Source organism: Castor canadensis, chromosome 10 (assembly GCF_047511655.1).
Source record: "Castor canadensis chromosome 10, mCasCan1.hap1v2, whole genome shotgun sequence".
NCBI classification, from domain to species: Eukaryota; Metazoa; Chordata; class Mammalia; order Rodentia; family Castoridae; genus Castor; species Castor canadensis.
In genome coordinates, this window is record NC_133395.1 from 30,146,844 (window position 1) to 30,171,191 (window position 24,348).

The window sequence follows — 24,348 nt, forward strand, 5'->3', positions numbered from 1 at the left end:
AGATTTGTTCTCTCTTTTTCATTTCTGTATATTAATCGCATAAAGGAGTTTCATTGTGATATTTTCATGGACTAAGGTCAAATTCACCCCTTTATTGCTCTTTCTTATTTCCTCTCCCCTTTTTAAAACAATTTTAATGAGTTTCATTATTGTATTTTCACACATGCATATGAAGTACTTGGAATAGGATCATATTCACATTCATCCTCTTATTTTACCCTCCCCTTTCTTGCTGGTTTTCAATCCAAAACAGTCGGCCATTTTATGCTTGCATTATTTTTTTTTAAGCTCAAGGTTCTGCATAAGAGAGAAAAATGCAAAATTTGTCTTTCAAGTCTGGCTTATTTCACTTACATGATTTCCAATTCCACCCATTTTTCTACAAAAGACATAATTTCATTTGTCTTTATGGCTGAGTAATACTACATTGTATGTGTGTATATATATATTTCTTTATCCATGAATCAGTTGATGGACACCTCAGCTGATTCCATAGATTCCAAACTATGATTCCATGGAATCATAGTTTGGATATTGTCAATAGTGCTGCTTAAATTCCTTTGTACATATGCCAGGAGTGATATAGCAGGATCATATTGTAGTTCTATTTTTAGTTTTTTGAGGAATCTCCATACAGATTTTCATACTGGCTTCAATAATTACAACAACAGTGTATAAGGGTTCCATTTTCCCCACATCCTCACTAACATTTATTGTTGTTAGTTTTCTTAATGAGTGCCATTCTGACTGTGGTGAAATGGAATCTCAGTGTCATTTTGATTTGCATTTTCTTCATGACTAAGAATGTTGGGATATTTTTTCTTGTATTTGTTGGCCATTTGTATTTCTTTTTATAAGATTGTCCAGTTCATTTTCCCATTTATTAATTGGATATTTCTTCAGTGTTTAAATTTTTGGAGTTCTTTATATGTTCTAGATATTAAATAATCCTTTACCTGACAAATTGCTGGCAAAGATTTGTTGTCTCTTGATTCTAATAATTGTTTCTTTTGCTGTGCAGAAGGGTTTTTATTTTAATTTGATACAATTCCATTTGTCAATTCTTGCTCTTATTTTGTGAGCAATTGGATTCCTATTCAGAAACGCATTATCTATGGCTATGTCTTCAAGGATCTTCCTTTGTGTTTCTCTAGTAGTTTCAAAACTTATGCTTTACAGTTAGATCTTTGATCCATTTTGAATTAATTTTTGCAAAGATGGGGAGATAGAGATCTAGCTTTAGTCTTCCAGATGTGAAAACCAGTTTTCCCAATACCATTTGTTAAAGAAGCTAGCTTTTCTTCAAGGATGTTTTGGCACTTTTGTTGAAAATCATATGGTGTACTATGTGGTATTATTTCTAGTTCTTCTATTCTATTCCATTGGTCAAGTTGTCTGTTTTTGTGCCAGTACATGCTGCTTTTGTCACTATGACTATAATTATAGTGGTATAATTTTAGGCATAAAATTGTGATACCTCCAGCATTGCTCTTTTTGCTCATGATTTCTTTGGCTTTTGGGATTTTTTGTACTTCCATATGAAGTTTAGGATTACTTTTTCTATCTCTAAGAAAAATGACATTAGAATTTTTATGGGAATATAACTGAATATTTAGATTACTTTAAATGGGATAGTCATTTTCACAATATGAATTCTGCTGATTCATGAACATGAGAGATCTGTCCATCTTCTAGTGTCACTTGAATTTCTTTCTTCAAGGTTTTATAGTTTTCATTGTAGAGATCTTTCACCCTCTTTGTTAAGTTTATTCCTACGTATATTTTAAGGCTATTGGGATTGCTTTCTTATCTTCTCACCCTGTTCATGATTGGTGTATAGAAAATCTACTTGTTATTATGTTAATTTTTTCTACTGTTATTTTGCCAAGAGTTTATCATAACTACGAGTTTTTTGGTGGAATGTTTAGGATCTTTCATTCAGTATAGGATCAAATCATCTGCAAAAAGGGATAACTTGACTTCTTCCTTTCCTATTTATATCCTTTTTATTTCTGCCTCTTGCTTTATTGCTCTGGCTAAGAATTCAAGCACCTTATCGTCAATAAAAGTACAGAGAGTACACACTCTTGCCTTGTTCCTGTCTTTAGAGGAAATGGCTTCAGTTCTTTCCACAATTAGTTTGTTACTGGTTATAGGTTTACTATATATATCCTTTATTTTGTTGAGGTAAGTTCCTTCTATTCCTACTTTGTTCAGGGCTTTTGTCATGAACAGATGTTGTATTTTGTCAAATGCTTTTTCTACATCTATTGAGATGATCATGTGACTTTTTCCCTTTATTCCATTTATGTGCTGTATTATATTTATTGACTTTTGTGTCTTGAACCATTCTTGCATACCTGGAATGAAGCTAACTCAATCACAGGGAATGCTATTTTTTAATGTTGTTGAATCCAGTATGCAAGTATTTTATTGAGAAGTATTTCAACTATGTTCATCAAGAAAATTGATTTGTAATTTTCTTTTTGTGTGTGTGTGTCCTTATCAATGTCAGTAGCATGACTTCACAGAACGAGTTTGGTGATGTTCCTTCCCTTTTTATTGTATGGAATGGTTTGAGGAGCATTGGTGTTATTTCTTTACTGGTCTGGTTGAATTTGGCAGTAAATCTATCTTGTCCTGGGCTTTTCTTTATTACTGCCTCAATTTTTTCTTTTCTTTTTTTTAAATGATACTGGGGTTTTGAGCTCAGGGTTTCACACTTGCAAAGTAGGCACTCTTTCACTGAGCCACATGTCCAGTCCATTTTGCACTTGTTGTTTTGGACATGGGAGTCTCATGAACTATTTGCCCAAGTGGCCTCAAACTGAGATCCTTCTGATCTCAGCCTCCCAAGTAGCTAGGATTACAGACATGTGCCACTGGCACCTGGTTTACTGCTTCAATTTAATTGCTTATTATAGGTTTGTTTAGGTGGTTCATATCCTCTTGGTTCAATTTTGGTACTTCACATATACCCCAAAATTTATTCCCTTAGTTCTAGATTTTCCACTTTATTAGAATATGTTTTCAAAATATTCTCTAATGATTCTATGAATTTCATTGGTGTTTGTTGTGTTATCCTCTTTCTCATATCTATTTTTATATTTTATTTTATTATTTTATTTATTTAATTTATTATTTTATGGAGCCCAAGAGAGGGCAAGTCCCAATATGCAATCAATTTTCAAGATGTTGCTTGCATCACATTAATTTCTATCTTATTATATTTACTTTAATTTCATTAGCCAGAGGAAAATCACTTGGCAATTAAAATATCAGTTGACATGATGAGAATGATTACTATGCAGAAGAAAAAGTGATGACAACTTAAAATGTATTGTCTGTTATATGTTTAATTCTGGAAATAAAATATCATATGGAAAAAAGCTTTTGTCTTCAAGGAATCTAACTTTTAATGTATTAGATAAACAAATATTAATGATACAGTATGATATATACTAGAGATAAACACTCTCCATACTCAGTCATTCAGCGGATTCTTCCCAGAGAAAGTAATTTTTAAGAGGGTCAAGAGTAGGGATGGATATAGTAAATGTTTTAAACAGAAAGTGCTTTTATGTAAAGAATAGATTGGGGATAGCATGGCCTATTTGTAGGAAAAGATTAAGAATTTTATAGACCCTATGCACAAAAATATTATAGTACTCTCCAATGTGAAATTCAAAACAAAAGTAATATTTACTATAAAATGCACATAGGAAAGTCCTGGAGGGTTTTTCTTGTATGTAGCTTGATACTTAAAAAAAATCCTTAATTCTCTAAAAATACATTTGTGCTTTGATTTCTTAAATGTATATCAGTCTATCTGTTAATACATAATAATTACTATTTGTTTGTAGATCTGAAAATTCTCTGGTTCGGCAGCACTCTAGAGTGTGAAATGCCTAGCTGGAAAGCAAGGCAGGTGTCAATTACTGAAAGCATCTGAGTAAGACTGTGATCCTTATTGTTTCTGACATTTATTCACTGTACATCCTTGGGCAACTCAAAGCTTCAATCTTTTTAACTGTAAAATGGGAATGCTAAATTATGAGGATCAATATACTAAGCATTAAAGCACTTAGTACGATGCTTAATATAATAAAACATGCTTATTCCAATTAGGCATTATTTTTAAAAAATTGTAGTTTAGGCTAGAAAATGGGAAACCAATGAAGGGTTTTAAATAGGTAGTAATGTGATTAGCAGATTTTAATGAATTTGACTGCAAAGTATTGTTTAAGTAGAATAACAATGAGTAGACTTTAGATGCGTTTAGGAGACTCACTATTAATGATTGGTTATTAATGATTGGTTAGCTAGAAGGTGAAAGAGGACACTATTTAAGATTTTGACTTAAGCAATTGGTTGTATGATGTGACTTTCTATGACTTAAGTATTACAGGAAAGTAGCAAACTTGGCTAGTGAAGATGGGTTTGATTTTGGAAACACTGATTTAAAATTCATGAAAGATATTCAAATAAGTACATTTAGCAGGCACTAAGACACATAGGAATAAACTTATGAAAGCAGTATAGACAGTACACATGCATATTTCATAATCATCAACCTATACATAGTTGAAATTATAGGAATAGATGAGATGGCCAGGGATAATGTTTAGACAGAGAAAGAGACCAAAATTGGAACTCCAAGGCACTTTGACATTTATAATGGATAGGAAATACGGTTGAAATTCAAGAAAGCAACTGTGAAGTGTTCAGAGAAATGGTGGAGGGTAGTGAGGAGAGTGTGAGTCCACAATGAAAATTGTGGAAAAACTGTTTCAAGAAAAAATAAAAGATATGAACAATGTTGTTAAAGTTACAATTTCCCAAAAATATAGAACTGAATGTGGACACTAAGTTCAGTCAACGTCAGTGACAAGCAGGTCATTTGGCAGGAAGTGTTTTGATAAAATGATAAGGATAAAATCCAGTTCACATTGATGTTGAACTGGAATGGTGGGAGAAGAGGAAGCAAGGATGGTGAGTACAAATGATGTTTGCCTGTAAACAGGAAAGAAAAGTAAGAGTTGTAACTGAATGCAGATCTGCAATGGATGGTGTGGAAGAGCTTTATTTTCTTTGCTTTAAATGACATGCACATAATGCCTATCATTTTAAAAAGATTGGCACCATTGACATTAGTCCATCTTCAACATCTCACATGGATCTTTACAACATTTTGCTAATTTCCTTTCGCCCACCACTCTCAATCATTTTCCCTCCCATCTGCACCCCACTCTCCCCATCCCACCTCATGTTACCCCATATACCCTTTTCTGCCACCTTCCACCTCCTCAGCTCCATCATTCTCCATACAAATGCAACTGTGGTCTTCTCTTAGTTATGCAAAACAGTTGTGGCTTGAAAGTGTACTTTCAATACCCTCTGGCAGGAGAGATTAAGGCAAATATGGGGCCTCACACTACTGATGAGTGCTCATCTCCATGCAATAATTCAAATACTGGACAGTATCTATCCTCATTAATAAGTCACAAAAGTGAGGATGCTCAGTAGTCACATAATGCTGACAGCTATGGTACTAGACACTACAGCTTTAAAACTTCAGAATTTTATGATTGAATGTTATAATTCAGAATTTTATAATTGAATCATTATGCATGATGTTTGTTATTCCAGTGTTATTGGTAGTTTTCCTCTTTTCAGGTTTTGCTTCCCTCCTAAATGGGCTTGAATTTCAAGTCTTAATTTAGGCTGTACATCATTATCTTTGTAACAGACAGTTTTGTCCTAAGGCTACTAAGGAACCAAGAATAGCATACAGAAGTAAACCTTTTTCAAAAGAATATTTATTCCTTCCCCCATTCCAATTTGTCAGGTGTTAAGAATGGACAAGGAAGGTTAGGGAATACTCCATATTTTTAATTTTTCTTCTGATTTTGGCTTGAAGTATGGAGGCACTTCTACAGTAAATATTTCATGAAAAATGAATGAAATGATGTGACAGAGTTGCTTGTAGCAACTGTAAGGACCAGGTGAATATAAACAAGTAAATATCTACTTATGGAATCTCAAGGTGCAAGTATGAAATATGCTTTCTCTTGGGGGTGGTTTTCTTGAGGTATTTATCCTTACAACAGATAATAGATGTCATATGACAGATGGGTGAATAACAGAATCTTTTTTTTTTTTTTTTGTGGTACTAGGGTTGAACTCAGCACCTCACACTTTGCTAGGCAGACTCTACCACTTGAGTCATGCCCCAGTTCTGAATTCAGAATTCTTGACCCTCAGTCTGAGCTATGAGACTCTTATCCAGGTTCTGAGTGTTATTCTCCAGTGTTCATTCATTCAATATACATTGAGAGCCTACTATACACTAAGAACTTCTCTAGGCACTGGAAATACCAGTGTAAATAAGACAGGCAAATTCTCTGTTCTCATAGAATAGCCAGCGTGTTAGACCTTTCCAGGGAACTTTTTGTTTTCTGGATCTCTGTCTTAATAACTTTTTTGTGTGTATGGGACTGGGGTTTGAACTCAAAGCAGTGCAAAGGTCCTGTACAATTTGAGCTATACCTCTGGTTCATTTTGCTTTGGTTCACCCTAATATGTTTAAAAAATTATTTTAATTATTTTAAACATATGCAAAATATGAAAGAAGTGTAATCTTCCCGTCTAGTTTAATAGCAATGGACTCATAACCAATTGTGTCTCGTTGATACTCTCGTCTTTCTCCTTACCCCATTTCAAATTATTTTGGCTGCATAGGCATGAAATCACTTCAAAGACAGATGGTTTGTAATAATATTGCCTCTCCCCTCCTCTAGAAACTAACCTTTACACTCAGTATAAGCTTTTACTTGGTGGCAGTTTTTTTAAAAAGTCTGCATGCGCGTGTGTGTATGATGAATATGCGATATATATGTGTGTGTGTGTATATATAATCTACACCCTCTTTACATTACAATCACACCCTTCCATAATTACATTCATAAAGAATAGTTCCACAGCACTTCTGAACTATAGATGGAGTCATCGTCATCATAATTATGGACTTGAATAGAGTCCCCACTGAGGAGTTGGTGATTGTCCCTGAAATACTTTTATACCAGCTGTAATCAGGTCCTATGAGAGGGAAATGATAGTATGTCTTCTGATCCTAGTTTACATCAACAATAAGTGCTGAAGCAATTCCTCTTGTGTTACCTATGACCTACCTCACCATAGCAAACATTTTTCTTTTATAAGCAGTCAGCATTCTCAGATAAGGAAATATATTCCCTGTATTCATATGGCCTTGATGTTACTTCTAAGGAAATAAAAACCCTGGCATTATTATGTTAAGGTAAGATTTGCCTTCTTTATGTTTTTATTTAAAATTTTTCAGATTTAACTAAGCTGTCTCTTGAAGTAAGTATGGGTATGCTCATGTTTTTAACTCATCCAGCCACAATGAAAACTCAATAGCTTCCTGCCATATTTTAAATAAAATCCAGTGCAAAAATGTATCTTTTTAGTATCTAAATTGACCTATATACATTCCTTCCTCCATCCATCTTGATACCCTCCTATTTTTCTAAGATCTTGGCTATTCTTTACCTGAGGACATCCTATCCCATAAGTTTTGTGTGTGCCTGGAATGTGCTTTTCTCTACTTTGCTTCACATGGTTAACTTCCATACATTATTTAATTTTTTAACTATTTAAATATTATGCCCTTAAGAGAAGTCATGCTTGAGCCTTTCCAGTCTAAATTGCTCTTATGATTCATATTTACCTCTATTGTCTTTCATAATACCTATCATAATTTATAGTTATACATTTTCCCTACATGATTACTTGCTAAATGTCTTTTCTGCCCTTGGGCAGATACTGTGTCTTTTTTTGTCCACCAATAAGTTCTCAAGAAGTAGTAATAGTCTTCAACAGAGTTGACCTCCAGTGAATATTGAATAAATAGAATGAAAAGACTCAGCAGAATCAAGATTTGAAAACAGGAATTAAAGGAAGTGTCTGGTGAAATAAAGTACCCAAGGAGGCCAGAGGGATTAAGTTCAGAGCATTACATGGAAGATAAAGTATATGTGCATTAAAAAGTAAAATGACAAGTGCTAAATCAATGGTAGCCAAAGAATGTCAAAGGTTTATTAGAATGGTTACTTTGGGAGAGATCATATTTAATTGAAGTAGCCAGGGATGATTTAAAAGAAGTAATTGGGTTGAAGGGAGGGTTAGATTTTATTATTTAACTATTTGTTTGAATGAAAATAGAATGAATCAGATGATTCAATTTGTGTCATAGGTTGTATACTCTGGGGAGCAGACACTGAGAAGGATTTCAAAGAGCAAAAGGTTTTCTGGAAAGTGGCACCTGTGAAAGGGAAGGAGAGAAAGGAGAGTCAGCCAGGGGAACCATCAGATTGCTAATGCAAATCTGACAAAGCTCCTGCCACCCCAACATGTGGCAGGTCCTTTATACTATGCTTCCTCAGTCTTTGGCTGGAGATGGGTAATGGGGATAAAGGCTGCCCTAAGAATAATGTAATCTCAACGTGAAAGCCAAGGTGAACTTAGAAAGAATTAACAGGTAGAGGATATTGGCTGCAATACGTTTTGCAGTTGTACAGTGGACTCTGTTCTTGAAGGGGCAATGTACCACTGTGATTACCATACATTGTAGGATGCTAATTCAATCCAAATTAATCCATAAATTGAATGAAGGATTTTTTTTACAAGCTAAACACTTGTTCTAAATATCTGGAAGACCAATGGTTCACATTTAGCCAGGTTAAATTTTAAAAAGAATATCAAAAAGGAAGGATTCATCCAAAGTATTAAGATGTTATATAATAGAATGGTAAATAAAAACAACATGGCACTGGTGTAGTCATTCATGATAAACCAATTGAAAAAGATGTCAGAAGTATGTATGTATGAAAATATGAATGTATAATAAATGGCATCACAAGTCAATGGGGAAGTAACAGGCTGCTGAATAGCATTATAGAGAAAAACTGGCTCACCAATTACAGAAAAAAAATAGTCTAGCTACCAACCTTATATCATATTCAGGGATGTATTTCAGATAAACACATAAGTGCAGTTCTACAGAGAGTAAAGAAATATAAAAAGAAACTGAAGAAAATATAGAAGGCATTTTTCATCTTGAAATGCAGGCAGAGTTTTTAAACATGATTCCAAAAGTACTATTGAGAATAATAAAACTCTATTCATCAACTAGGAGACAAAACTGGAGGAATGTAAAGTTAAGCACACCATAGCAAATACCCCTCGGATCAGAGAAAGTTGAAGATGAAGTAACTCATAGGTTAAAACAAAAAACACAACATAAAGTGGTATAGGTCTGTTAGAAAACATATCATTGCCTTGCCTTTCCCAAATATTTTCTCCTATATTTGCTTCTGCCCTACTTAAAATGAAGTATGTATCATTCAATAAACATTATTTTTTCGGTTTCAGACATTGTGCTAAATGCAGGAAGTACAAAGAGAACAACCTTGAGTTCCCAGTCCTTGAAGAGCTATTAAGTCCTTGAAGTCCTATTAAGAGAAGAATAAGAAAACTAAATAAAATGTTTTAAGTCCTATTCTACAACCAGGAACTAAGAGGCAATTAATTAACTTTGTTTAGGTTTTTGGTAAGAAAATGGTTTTTGAGCAATGAGAAAAGTCATTCTGGGCAAAAGGAAAAGCATCAACAGTCACAGGACCTTAAAAAATCATTATGTATTCGAAAATGTGTAGGTAACCTAAAACTGAACATTCCAAAATGTTCATGCTACTTGATAAAGTAGTCTATGGTGGTTGTTTTAGTCATTTCTGAGGAGTATTATATTAGTTTTCCACCTCTGACAGCAGGTCAAATGATATGAAGCAATGAAACGATGTGGGATAAATATTAATGGTTAAGGAAGACAATCATGTTAGGAAGCAACAATGACTAACTGTGGAGTGGTAACAAGCACTATTCTAATAATTTAGAGGAAGAAGAGATTGCTATCACCCTCAACAGTAAGGGAAAATGTCATTGAAGTGATGGTGCTTCACTTAGTCATTTAAAAAATATAGTTGAGGGGGACATGGTGGCACATACCTATAATTCCAGCATTCAAGAGGCCGAGGCAGGAGGATCATGAGTTAACACCAACCTGGGCTACTTAGCAAGACCCTGTGTATAGCAGATTCTGTATGTATGAGTTTTTCTATTCACTGAAAGTTATTTGTTACCCTCAAATCAATACGTTGCAGTAGTTTTGCAGTGGACATTTGTGGACATGTGGAGTTTTTAGGCAAACATTTAACTCACATGATATGCATGTTCCAGGCTGAGGCTGAACAGGGAGGTGCTGACTTCTTTTGACAGCTCTCCCAGTGGAAACAAGTATTCTTTTTTGATTTATTTAGTGCCATGATTTTTTTTTTTGCACTTTTTGTTGATGGTTTCACTGTTTAAAATAGCCACCAAGTGTAGTGCTAAAGTGTTTTTTATAGTTCCTGAGTACAAGGCTGTGATGTATCTTACAGAGAAAAATACATGCATTATATAAGCTTTATGAGTCATAGTGCCATTGGCACTAAGTTCAATATAAATGAATCAACAATGTATATTAAACAATGTGCCTTTAAACAGAAACACAAAACATTGTTATTTATTGCTCAATTGACAAAAATGTCAATTGCGGCTCACAGGACTCAACACTGCATTTCCTCTGGGAACAATGGTTCCATATTTGCTAATTCATAGCTACCACAAATAAGAATTGACTGTGCATACAGAAGCAGAGGATTCTAAGCTATAGTTTATTAAGAAACATTTAGTCACATAATTGAAAAATAAAATAATGGGTGCTGCAACAGAAGCAAGATCAGGCGGATGTGAGAAAACCTCAGAGGAACTCTGGCTTTAGAGCAGGAGGGCCAGGGATGGATTTCTAAAGGTGACACTACATGCACTGAATTTTCATGGATAATACATTTTGTAATGGCTCAGTTTAGTAAGAGAACACACTTCTTTCAAGGAACTCAAAATAGCTCAGGATGGCCGGTAGAAAGATAGATATTTGGAAGAGATTTTAGCCAAACAGGAAGAGGTTTAATGTTTGAAATGCCTTTATAGGATGCTAAAGATTCATTTTATTCTGAAGACAATGTGGATGTTAAAGATCTTAAACAAGGAAGTGATGTGATTAGATCTGAGTTTTAGAATTACTGCTATTACAAGCAATGATAATAATGACAATTGAAGATGAACTGACAGGCGTGAGTCTATAAGGTACAGAGATTTAAAAGCTGTTGCTATTGCTTAGAAACAGTAAGAGAAGACCTCAAACATGACAGTAGCTGTGGTATGATAGGATGGGCAATATGTGAATAGTCAGAGAAAGAAACGGGGGCATTCTCTGGGAGAAATAACACAAGCAAATAAACTTACCTGGAGTCTACAGTATCTGATAGAAGTTTGGAAGGCTAGAGTGAGGATGAGTTATGGAACTGTTGGTGATCAAGTTGGCAATATTGGGAGAGTTGGCTATATAACAAAATACAATTGTAACATTCAGCAATATAAATTTTGCAAATACATTTTATTATACATAACAAAACTTACAATTTTAATCATTTTAAGTGTACAATTCAATGGCATTAAATACATTCAAACTGTTGTTCAACCATGAACACTACCACCAGCTCTTTCATCATCTTAAACTGAAAAATAACTCACTTCCCTTTCTGCCACTTTCATCACCCCTCACTTCTGTCAACCACCATTCATTCTACTGTCTCTACCATAAATACTTTTGCTTTCCTGTCTTGCTTATTTCACTTAACTAAAACATTTTAATCAATACTCGTTATTTAATAGCTGGATTCTAATTTGCATCCTAGTCTCAATGTTGTATTTTATAACAAATGTCTAGCTTTGTACTTGATAACCTTTCCACTTAATGCTTTAAGGGCACTTCACTCTAGTAAATAATAAATTCAGAATTCATAAGGGCAATTTAGTTTACCACTGTGTCTCCCATAGAGCTTTTATTGGTCCACTTACTATGCCTTTGAGTATGAACTATTTCATTCCACTATAGTTCATGGATTTTAGACCTTTTACAAAATTCTAGTTCTCTAATCGTAGTATGTAATCATAAACAAGCAGGAATCAAGTTTATTGAACTACCCGGGGGAAGAGAAATTTATTTATTTCGGATGCTAACAGAAAAGCTCTCTTTTGATACAAAGTAAATTCTGAGATAGTGTTGAATCTGCTCTAAATGAAGAAAATTTAAACCCTAACAAAGCTTTTCTTATCTTTAGCTAGCAAAAAAATCCCCAAGTTTCAGGTGGCTGTAAATTATCTTTGAATCGTCTAGGTTTTCTCACCTTCGTCTTCGGAGTGTGTGTGGGCATCCTTAGGCCATTAAGATTTTGCTAACAAGTCGGGTAATTTCGGACAGGACACTGATCCTCCGGAGGTCTCAATCGGGTAGATTAGACCAGCCTGTGTTTACCGCCCATCCCAGCACACACAGAATATGGTTATTAGGAGAGTACTGAGGTAAACTAGAGGCAGCAGAGCGCAGGACGCCTGCAACTCGCTCGTTGCCCATCGCAAGGAAATCTCTATCTCGCAGGTTCTGGCAGCTAGCACGTCACGGTCCTCTTATACAGGACGACCCGGGGCTCTCGCAGATTCTAAAGTCAGTGGCCTTTCCGTCTTCGTAAAATAAGAAAGTTTCTGTCTTCAGTCACTTTGAGATTCAAAGGGCAAAAAGGAACTAGGGCAGCACGCCACGCAAACACGCACAAGGCGAACGACATCTGTCCGGCGCGCTCTCCGCCGACTTTACGTCTCTTCCCAGCAGGCTTCGGGAGTCACCGCGAGACTTTATCAAGTCTCGCGAGATTTGTTGGAAGCCATCTTCTTGGGGGTGCTGGGAGTCTGGAAGACCCCCCGAGTCGTTCCTAGTGAGCTGCCCTTCGTCTTTGCTTTATTTACTCTTGCCTCTGCTCCGTTGCCAACAAACACCTAGTCCCGAAGCGGAGAGAAAGAGCGGCCCAACCGCGTTTTGCGTTTCGGGAAGATTCGCTGGGGAGTAGAAAAGAGGGAGGGCCCGGGCAAACCGTTGCTGTTTCAGCCTGGGCCGGGGTCTGGGGGCGGGGGACGCTCCAGGGACCCCGTGGACTCGAGGCCTGCGGCTGTCCCCGCGGAGCTGTTCACTGTTCAGGGCTCGCGGGAACCTGCCACCGGCACCTCCCACCGCGGCCCACGCGGGCGGCGCGCGGAGGAGGGGGCGGGGGCAGCGTCGGCTGTAGCGGCCGCGACCTGGGCGGGCAGGAGTGTGACGGGCCTCGGGGCCGCTGTGGATGGTGTCTAAAATGATCATTGAAAACTTCGAGGCACTCAAGTCCTGGCTCAGCAAGACTCTCGAGCCCATGTGAGTATCCCGGGTGGGTGGGTGGGGGGAATCTCTTTGCAGGGATGGCGGTGGTGGATGGGGCCGATACACAGACCTTTGCAGCTTCCCCAAAGTGCCTCGGTGGATGCCAAAGCGGTGAGCCGAGGTCTCGGGTCAGTGTTGTGTTTTCTGCTTGCGTCCAGGTTCAAGATTATCCTGAGCCCGAGCTGAGCTTTGAACCGGTGTCTTCTGCTTTTACTTTCCCGTTACATGTAGACGGATCCCAGCCACCCCCATGCACCTGTGCTTTCCGAGGGCCTCCAGATCGGTTCCGATTCTGAGCATATCCTCTAGCCTGTGGAATATTTTGCTCTATTTCGTTAAATGAAGTGAATGGCCTTTGTTAGGGATTGGGACAGGTGGAGTTTTAAGTCTCACGTTTCACCAGAATGTAGTCTCCGGAAAGAAAGGCCACGTCTCCCATGTGCTGTCTGGCTCATCTGCACCGCTCTTAACTGATTGAAGATGTAACAGGTGCCAAGATGCCCAGTAAAATTCCCTTTTCCCGCCTACGCAGAGAAAAGGAAGAAAATTGAATCTTCATCCATATGGAATATTTAGCAGTTTTAAGTGGGATGCTATAGGTGACTGGCGGTGTGGGGGTTAGTATGTTGAAATGTCTTCTATTGGAAAAGTCAAGGAGTGTCGTAAGGATTAATTGATACAAAATCCATCATGGACCAAGTGCCTTATTAGACTTCGTTGATTTACAACAACAACTTAAAATGCAATAGGAAAAAATACTTTTAATTTAATGCATGTACTCTGGAGGCTTTGGGAATAGAGCTTTTAAATTCCAAAGTTGACAAGACATAATAAATAAATAAGACCATTTCTGATATCAGTAGAGCTATGATCGTTATACTAGCAGACCATGTAAAAGAGTGATTAGAATGTGAGCTACTTCACACTTGATGGACAGTAAAGGCGTCTGAGGTCTGAGCAGGTGACATTTTAGAAAATCTAAGAGAAAGAAGGAACCATCTGTATTCAAGTCTGGGAAAGTTCTTTGCAGAATAAAGTGCAAATATAAAGGCCCTGTAGCAGACATGATTATGGTATATTCCAGGAAGAGAAACAAGACCCTTGTGGCTGCAGGGGGTCTTGTCATGAGGAAGAGAAAGGAAAAGACATGAAGTTGGAGAAATAGGAAGGGGCTAAATTATACAGAACCATTTAGGCCACGGTCAGGAATTAAGGTCCTCTTTAAAGTGTAATGGAAAGATACTAGGTTACTTAAAACAGGCAAGGACTGATTTGACCTTAATTTTGCCTGCTTTGTGGAGACAAAGGGGGCAAGAATGAAATGGAGACTATTTCGAAGGCAGAAGTATAGGTAGTTTGCAGTAGATGATAGTGGAGACAGAAAGAATCAATACACTTCATCATAAATAGAAGTGATAGAACTTGCTGATGGATTGGATGTGAGAGAGGAGGGAAATGGAAATGAAGGATGGTGCCTTAAAGTGATGGCAGAGAAGGCTGGGGTAGTATAGCTTCAAGGGAGAAGGAAAGGATAGTTGGTTTTAACTATTAAGTATGAGGTATTATTTAAGAAACATCAAATAGGAAGTTGGATATATATTCTAGAACTCAAGCCAGGACTAGAGAAGTCTAGAGTCATGCAGGTTATGTGTAAACCCATGGAATTGTGGGACATTTCCTAGGGTTGAATATGGAGATAGGGAAGAAAAGTGGGCCCAGTATTGAAGTACAAGGAAAATGGTTATGTGTTGCTAAAGAAAAGAACAAGTGTATGATAAGAGAGAGTGGAGTTGTTAGCTTGATAGGATGCTTGTATTTGGATGAAATAAGGTAGAGGCAAATAAGCGGCCCTTAATTTGGCAAGGTGGAGGTCATTGGTGATCTTAGCAAACTAGTTCCCTGGAGTTTAATGATGCAGATAAAAATTCTGTTTGTAGCCAGCAGGTGCTGGTGGCTCACGCCTGTGATCCTAGCTACTCAGGAGGCAGAGATCAGGAGGATCCAGATTTGAAGCCAGTTTGGGCAAATAGTTCCTGACACCCTATCTTGAAAAAAAAAATCTGTCTCTTTCTGAGGAGTTCATGCCCTAGTACAGCCAAAAAAAAAAAAAAGAATTGTATTTGATGGGGTTGGAGGGTGTAGCCCAGTGGTAGTGTATGTGCTTGGTATGTGCGTCACACTGAGTTCTATCCTCAACACCACCAAACACAAAAATTCTATTTCAGTGGGTTGCAAGAGCAGTGGGAACATAGCGTATGAATTGAAAGGGAGGATTCCAGAGCCTAATGGCTGGATTTGAATTGTGTTTGCCACTTAACCTACCTACCTACCTACCTACCTACCGACTATATAATATTGGAAAAGTTACTTAATGCCTGTGTTTCCTCATCTGTAAAATGGAGAAAATAATGAATATATTAAAAAATCTTGGAACACTGCCTGATGTGTAATTAGCACTTGATAAGTATTGGATGAACAGAAAACTTGGGAAAATGCTTTGGGTTGACATAGTTTTCATTTTCTTATGCATTTGAGTTTTAAATTAAAAAATGTTCAGTTTCAAATCAATTTAATTGCTATTTCCTTTTTTTCACTAACCTAAAATATTATTTATAGCTACTACTGTGTTTGCTTCTAATTTTTCTTAAGTTTTAAAAAAGCATTCTGTGAATCATTGAGCCTACTCAGATGATTGTAACATTATGTTCCTTACTGTTGTAATAAATGAGGCTCTGCTAGTAGGAAAAACTCTAGACAGTGGTAGGATTGGTAGTGTTTGTCCGTTTGTAAGGTACATTGCTGCTGTAAAATTCAGCCCTTATTCATGGTCCCTTGATTTGCATGCGTTCACTTGTCTCTTTAGTTGTATTTTAGGTGATGACTTATAAAAACTGATCCCAAGTATTTAAGACCAGTGGTTTCTAAACTTGGTTTTTCTTATCTAAAGGGTTTTCTTTATTTTAACATTGTAGTTAACAAAGTACACCTGTTTGAGGAAGAAACTTAAGAAGGACCAATGATGAGATTTAAGTTGGAATTTAGGTAGAACTTTCAAGCTACTTGTGCTAGAAGAGTATCTCAAGGTTTTGTACTTGTCCTGAATTTTGAATGTATTAATTTAACAAATTTTCTTTGAGTACTCCATCTACTCTGCTAGATATTGGGGGAAATAGTATGAATATGAAATGACATAAAATGACTGTTTTCATATTATTTACCATTTATCAGGGAAGACAGATATTGAACTAGTAATTTTAAGACTTTGTGTTGTGAAGAAATCCAGAATGCTGGCAACATATATGTCTGGGGCGGTAAGGAATGGCTTCCCTGGCATGGTAACATTTGTTCTCAGCTTGGAAGGATGAAGAGCAGTTTGCTGGGGCAAAAGGATGAGACTATAGACAAGTGAAAGCTTACGAGGTTTTGAAGAACAGATTGATTGAGATTCGTAAAAGTGAGAGGAAAAAAAGTGAGAGAAATTGAAAAAAGTGCAAAGGAAAAATGACACTGAATAGCTCCAGAGGGAGAAGCCAGATCGCACAAGGAGTTTGGATGTCATTGAAGGATGCTATGGAGGCCAGTGAAGGGTTTTGAGAGATGAATTTTCTCACTGGTAGGGTGGGAAAACCTGCTTACATTTTCAGCATGAAATTAAGGTCTGTATGCCTGTGTTCTGTTTGATTATAACTACTGTAGTTCTTATCAGGGTTCTGAGTTTACTTTTCATAAGTTAATGAAAATGTATTAAAATTATCATCTTGAAATATTTAACATTCCTGTCTTTTTGATAATGTGAAGTCCTGAAAAAAAATTAGACTCTTTTGTTGATTTTTAGTTTTTAACAGAAAAAGTTTGCTGCTATTTTTTAAAGCTTTTTAAATGGGCTTTTGCATCATTATGACAATTTAATAAAGTCATGGACTGTAATCAAGCCCTTTAATTTTTCAGAAAATAAAATTGAGAGGCAAATAGATACAATAATGTACCCAGATTTTAGAATTTAGTACAGAACAAAATGTGTATTTTTTCTTTTTTCCCCTGCCACTGTAGTAACTGTGAAGGTAGAGGTATGCAGTGGAAACAAAACAATCTTTTTATCCACATAGGTCTGTATTAAAATCTCAGTTCTGCCATTTATAAGCTGAATGATACAGGCAAATGAACCTCCCTTTCTTTATTGGTATGAGAGTGAGAATTATACTTGTGTTATGCTTGTGTCAAGTTGTAATTGCACAGATTAAACAAGACACATCACATATTGAAGAACTGATTTCTTTCCTCCTTCCTTAAATACTGCTTGATGGAACAAATAGGTTGCTTTACTATTGCTGCTGCTGATACTGTCAACACCACTACTGCTACCACTACCACCTAACATTTGCATGTATTATTGGTAAGTTTTGTATTACTTCAAATTTTATGAGGTAAGCATTACTCTATTTTACGGGTGATGACGTGAGGAACTGAAGCATGAAATTAAGATACTTGCCCATAGTGATTTAAATTCAAGCTTTCTTTTTTTGTAAATGTTATAATGTACCCCCAATACAACTGTAATGATAAAAATAATAATAAAAACCTGATAGGTAAATTCAAGCTTTCTGACTCTGGAGCCATGCATGTTTTTGATTTACTACTATACCTTTTGTTCCATTAGTGTATACTACCTGATAGTGTTTTTTGTTCTTAAACTGTATCCCATGTTTTTATTATATTTCTCTAGTAACCTTGTTGAAAAAGAACAAGTTTCCAAAGCATCATAGTTATTTATGCTTTACAGAGATGTAAGAAATGTCTTTGGAGTTTTTGTGGTATTTTCCCCTTTACTATACTTGTTACTCACAAGTATATCATTCTTATCACATTAAAATTTTTGTTCCTGATTTACAGCAAGAGAGAACTGTGAGCTAATAAATCTGTGTTCATTATAAGTTACCTAGGGTGTGCTGTTTTGTTATAGCAGCACAAATGGCTAAGAAAAATTTGTGAGTGTGTTCTAGATATGTTCAGAGTCCCTTCTCTAGGATTTTAAGATATGCATGCACATATCACACTGAATTTCAGAGCTTGTTAATAGACTCTATGCTCTATTTAAGTTTAAAACTTTAAGTTTTAAGCCCTTATCTCCAGTTGCTAATTACATATCTACCTGGGTCTTTTATCAACTGTTTCTGAAATGAAAATTGTCTAAATTCACTTGTTCCCTATCATCTCTTCAAATTATTTAGCCTTGAAAAATTTATCATTTGTTTATTTTTGTGATACTGGAGGTTTGAACTCAGGGCTTCATGCTTGCTAGGCAGGTGCTCTCTTGCCTAAGCCATGCCTCTAGCCCTTTTGCTCTGGTTATTTTGGAAATAGGGTCTCCCTGTTTGCCCAGACCTTTTGACCCTGTGATTCTCATATTTTAAGATTCCTGCTGTTGCTGGGATGACATGTTTTCACACCCAACTCTTTTCCTTTGAGGTGGGATCTCCCAAACTGTCTTGCCCAGGCTGGCCTGGAGCTGTAGTTCTCCTGATCTTAGCCATACCCACCTCTTGGTTCATGTGCCTGGCTTGAAATTTTATGTTTTGTTTTTTGTTTCTTTTTCTTTATCCTCCATTCATGTAATCACCAGGTTCTGTGTCTTTGTTTTAACAATTCTTACTGACATTGCTTAGCATGGGGCTCATACTCCTTATCAAAACTATTGCAGTTTATTTCCTAACCAGTCTAACAAATCTAACAAATCTTTCTTTGTTCCAGTTCTTTTGACATTGATGCCTAACCTTTTTACTCTCTTATTGCTTAATCAAAATTATCAGCATTTTAAATAATAAAACATGCTCTTTAATTCTGCTTCAAATTATCTTCCTACTTGTGTCTTAATTTCAAGGCTGACCTTCAGTTATTCTCTATCACATTGCTTGTATTAACCCCTTTTCAGAACTTTAAACTTCATTGAGTGCTTGTCATATGTTAATTATTGTGCATTCATGAATATGAGCTACATTCTCTCAAAGATGACAAAATTGAGTCTAATGACAGTTTAGTGGCATACTAAAAAAAAGCACGTAAGTGATTATGACAGAATCATAAACAAAATACTTTGATTCCAGAGCATTGTGTATTATGATGTGCTGCCTTCATATATATATATGTGTGTGTGTGTGTGTGCGTGCGTGTATATATTTACATATATATATAATCTGTATGTAGGTATGTATATAAATATTAAAGGTCAGATGTGATCCATTTCAGAAAGCTGTGATCTGTCCAACTGGAATCAGTGACTTCCCTATAAGTCTTCCCTCGTTGCCAGTTTACATTGTTTATAATACCACTTGAAAACCTCTTAAGAACTGTCTTCCTGTTCTGTATAGCACCTAACATAATGCTTTGTGTGTGGTACACACCCAACTATTAAATGCATAGTTGGAATTTCTACTTTGTGTATTTGATACCTAAGTAGAGGGAAGAAGCAGTTATTTGGATAAAACTATAAAATCCACTCACCTTTAACCTGAATTTGATTTTAGAGAAGTAGATTGATGGGCATTGTAGATTACTTTATCTTTGGGACTCTTTCTCTATTTTTATTTCACAGTGTCTTCAAGATTAGAAATATAAAGGTTAATTTAGTTCAGATTATTGAGTACTTTCTTGGGGGTGAACTGAAGAATATTAATGTTTACTAATTAAAGTGTTGAATGCTGCTATGTGCAAGATTGCTGCCTTTCATAAAGCTGTGCAAGAATTACATGAATAATTCTGCTTTGGTGAATTTCATACTTGATAGAAGAGTTAATATTCTGTAATTAATTATTGATTAAAATATTTACTTCTCTTAACTTTTTGAAAATTGGCTCTCGACCATACTTTGCTGCAGTCTTTATTTTTTTTTATATTTTTTGCTGTCATATATTAGTTGTTCAGAGAGGTTTCATTGTGACATTTCCATATCTGCTTACAATGTATCTTTATTCCCTTCCTCATACTTCTCACCCTCTTTTCCCTGCTTAGAATGGTTTCAAAGTATACAAAGTACATTGACTATATCCCCTCCCTTACCCTCTCTATTTACCTTTCTTCCTTCCAGAAAGGACCTGTTTTACCTTCCTGTCATTCATTTTATAAAAATGTACATTGATTGTTCAAGAGGGTTTCGCCTTGGTATTTCATACATGTATATATTGTACTTTGATCAGATTAACTTCCTTTGTTACTTTCTTTTTCTATCATCCGGCTCTATTCTGTAGCTTTCAGTGCATTTTGTTGTACTATCTTCATACACAAATGAAGTGTATTTCGATACCATTTGCTTTCATTCTCTTTTCCTTTCCCACCTCCCCATAGTTCCCTCAGACAGATCTGCTACTACAAGCTCCCCCTCCCCTGCATATGTATACATGTGCCATCATATATGTGTTTATGTATACATTTGTCTTTTAAGTCTAGCTTCCTCCTATGAGGGAAAACATTCTACTTTGTCTTTCTGAACTTGGCTTATTTTGTTTAATGTGATGTCCTGTTCCATCAGTTTTCCTGCAGACAGCATAATTTCATTCTTTGTACCTGAATAATACTCCATTGTGTCCATATACATTTTCTTAACCCATTCATCAGTCATAAGTCATCTGGGATGCTCCAAAACTTGGCTATTATCAACAGTACTGCAGTAGTACAAGTGGGTTAATTTTATCCTGGCTTCTGAATCATACGGTCTACTTTTAGTTTTTTGAAGCCCCTCCATATTGCTTTCCATACTTGTTGCACTAATTTACATTCCCATTTACAGTGGGTAAGTCTCCCCCCCCCACATTTGTGTTGCTTGTGTTAATTGATCATGGCCATTCTGACTGGAGTGAGTTAAAATCTCAATGTCTTGATTTACATTTCCTTTCCAGCCAAGGATATTGAGCATTCATGTATTTATTGGCCATTTGTGGTTGTTGTTTTGAGACTTGTCTGTTCAGTTCATTTACCCATTTATTCTTTGGGTTGTTGATTCTTTGTGGGGTTAGTTTTTTGATTTCCCTGTATATTCTGGTTATTGTCAGATGTAGAGCTGACAAAGATTTTCTCCCATTCTGTAGGATGTCTCATCAGTCCAATGATTGTTTCCTTAGCTGTACAGAGGCATTTTAGATTGATGCAGTCCCATTAGTTTTCTCTTAATTGTGCTAAGCTATTGGAGTTTTTTATTCAGGAAGTTATTACCTGTGTCTGTATGTTCCAGTGTTTTTCCTATTCTTCCCTGAAGTAGTTTCACAGTTTGAGATCTTAGGTTAAGATCTTTGATCCACTTTGAATTGATTCTGGTATAGAGTGGGAGACTGGGATCTGGCTTCTATTTTCTATATTGTATATTCAGTTTTCCCAGTACCATTTGTTGAAGAGGCCATCTTTCCAACATGTTTTGGACCCCTTTGTCAAAAATCAAATGGCTGTAGTTGCCTAGGTTTGTGTTGGGTCTCATGTCTGGTTCTTTGCCAGTACCATATGGTTTTTACTACTATGGCTCTATGGTACAGTTTAAAGTCAGTTATTGTGATACTTTCACTTTTCCTCTTTATGCCCAAGATTTCCTTGGCTGCAGTCACTGCTGCAGTCTTATTTGGCTTTTCCATCTTAGTGCTGAGTAATTAAATTAAAATTAAAATTAATATTTTCTGTGTGTTTAGTACTTTTGCTTATGGTACTTCTCGAAATTACATGTGTAAAACAAGAGATAGGGATAGCATTTTGAGCAAAATGGAAAATAAGATATTCATATTTTGAGAATGACTAACTCAAGCTTGAGCAAAAAAATCCTAGGAATATTTTTCTTTCTTCCTTTCTTTTGTCTCAAAGAGAATGAATGAGAGAAATGACTGTTGGATGGTAAGCCCTTCATACCAGATTTATTCTCCTCTACCATCTTATTTCTGTGAAAAAAAAAATACTGTTAGCTTACAAATAGTCATTTCTGAGACGTGTAAAAGTTTACATAATTTGAGGTTATATTTAGTATCTTTTCTGTGTGTAAATAATAGAGTAAGTTTGAGATCCCTTAGTAATTTTTTCTGAGGTATTTTGCTTACATGCAAGCAAAGTTTTGTAGTTTTTTCTGTGGCGATATAACAAATCTGCTAGAATATTTTTCTCCTGGTGCATGATTTCTATAAGCAGTATTTAAAAATTTTATTTTCTCTTATTTATTAGTATGTAAAAATATAAACTATTTGTGTTTTGACCTTTTTTTATACTTAAATACACTTATTTCAATAGCTATTTTGTAGCTTCTGTAGTTCATAGTTTAGATCTTAAGTGTCCTCCAAAGGTCTCTATGTTAAAGATTTGTTCCCTAGTGAGGCACTGTTGGAGATTAGGCCTAGCAGAGGTGGTCTTTAGGTTACTGTATCAAAGGAGATAGTTGGGACCCCAGCTTCTCTTTCTCTTTCTTGTTCACTTCTCAGCCATGAAGTAAACTGTTTTGTTCTGACAAGTGGTCCCATCATGATGGGCTCTGCCACAGGCCCGAAAGCAATGTGTTCAATCAGTGATGATCTGGAAACTATAAACTGTGAGCCAAAAAAAAAAAAAGCCTTTTCTCTTTATGAGTTGGTTATCTCAGGTATCTGTTATACTAATGGAAAGCTCAGGTATCTGTTATACTAATGGAAAGCTGACTAACACATATGGGATTTTCTTAGACTAAACATGTTATTTGTGAATAGTAGGAGTTTTATTTTTCTGAGTCTATGCTTATATGGTTAGCTTTAGTATAATGTTGAGCTGAAGTGGTAAGAGTGGAAATCTTTGTTTTGTTTCCAATCTGAAGGGAAAGAGTTTTAATGTTTTGCTACTAACTGATAATAACTTCACGGTTTTTTTGCACCCTCTCTTACCAAATTGTAGAAATTCTCTTTTCTTAATCTGCTCTTTTTGTCATGAAAGGGTATTGAATTTGTTAAATTACTTTTCTGCATCTGTTGAGCTTATCATACGTTTTTTTTCTTCCTCCCCTTTTCTATAGTATATATTAGATGGACAAATTATTATATATTAAGCCAATCATGCATTCCTGATGTAAACCCTTCTTAGTCATGATGTATTCTTTTAACTATATTCTGTTGGATTGCATTTGCCAATATTAAAACAAGTGGACAACCATTCTGCCTTCTGAAAAACTTCATGATTAATATTTTTTCCTTATTTTTTATATTCTTTACCAGTGAAGCCATTTGAGTCTAAAGTTTTTTTATTATGGGTATATAATAGGTATAGGTTTCTACACGTATTCTGTTTCTTCTTGTGTCACTTTTGACAATTTATGATTTTCAAGGATTTTCCTTTTAAGTTGCCAGATTGACAAAATTGTTTGCATTGGTATCTATTTAATGACTGTTTATCTATTTAATGATGGGGGTTTATTGTGATACCTTCCCCTTTTGATTATATATGTTGGGAATTTTGTTCTGTTGTTTTCTTGATTATTTTTCCAGTAGTTAGTCAGTTCTTTCTAAAGAACAATGTTAGCTTTTTTCCTCTGTCTTCTATTTCAAATTTTTATTTTTATTCCTTTTTTTTAATCTATCTGCTTAAGCTGTCCCTTTCCTTCTTATGAGGTAAAACCTAGGACTCTGGTCTTTATATCCTCTTTCAGCTGTTAACTCTGTCCTCTCAGTTCTGATGAGAAATCAGCTATGATTTGAGCCTTCATTTGCCTGTGTATAATGTGACTATTTTCCCATTTTATTTATTTTTGGTGGCACTGGAGTTTGAACTCAAGGCCTCAATGCTTGCTAGGCAGGCACTCTTAACCACCTGAGCCACTCCACCAGCCTTTGATTACCTGTTTGACTCAGTTCTTTTTATTTGGTCAGTGGTTTCGCTTTATTTGGCCAGTGGGGTGGGTGTGTGTGTGTGTGTGTGTGTGTGTGTGTGTGTGTGTC

At 36.0% G+C, this 24,348-nt stretch overlaps 2 protein-coding genes across 18 annotated transcripts in view; one reads left to right on the top strand and one right to left on the bottom strand.

Annotated features, from left to right (window-relative positions):
* Window positions 1–12,880, bottom strand: part of LOC141411567 (uncharacterized) — a 69,484-nt gene extending 56,604 nt beyond the window's left edge. The window contains exons 1-2 of the mRNA XM_074044612.1: window positions 12,369–12,880; window positions 11,425–11,520 (exon numbers count right to left, since the gene is read on the bottom strand). The gene's annotated coding sequence lies outside the window, so the exon portion shown is untranslated. The remainder of the gene's footprint in view (window positions 1–11,424; window positions 11,521–12,368) is intronic.
* Window positions 12,881–13,196: 316 nt separating this feature from the next.
* Rbm26 (RNA binding motif protein 26) overlaps window positions 13,197–24,348 on the top strand; it is an 84,025-nt gene continuing 72,873 nt past the window's right edge. For 16 of the 17 annotated variants that reach the window (XM_020186280.2, XM_074043161.1, XM_074043160.1 and 13 more), the window contains exon 1: window positions 13,197–13,423. In XM_020186280.2, the coding sequence (XP_020041869.1) occupies window positions 13,353–13,423 (71 nt within the window). In that variant the 5' untranslated portion in view covers window positions 13,197–13,352. Of the gene's footprint in view, window positions 13,424–17,742; window positions 17,823–24,348 lie in introns of all 17 variants that reach the window. The other variant, XM_074043168.1, reaches the window with a different exon arrangement.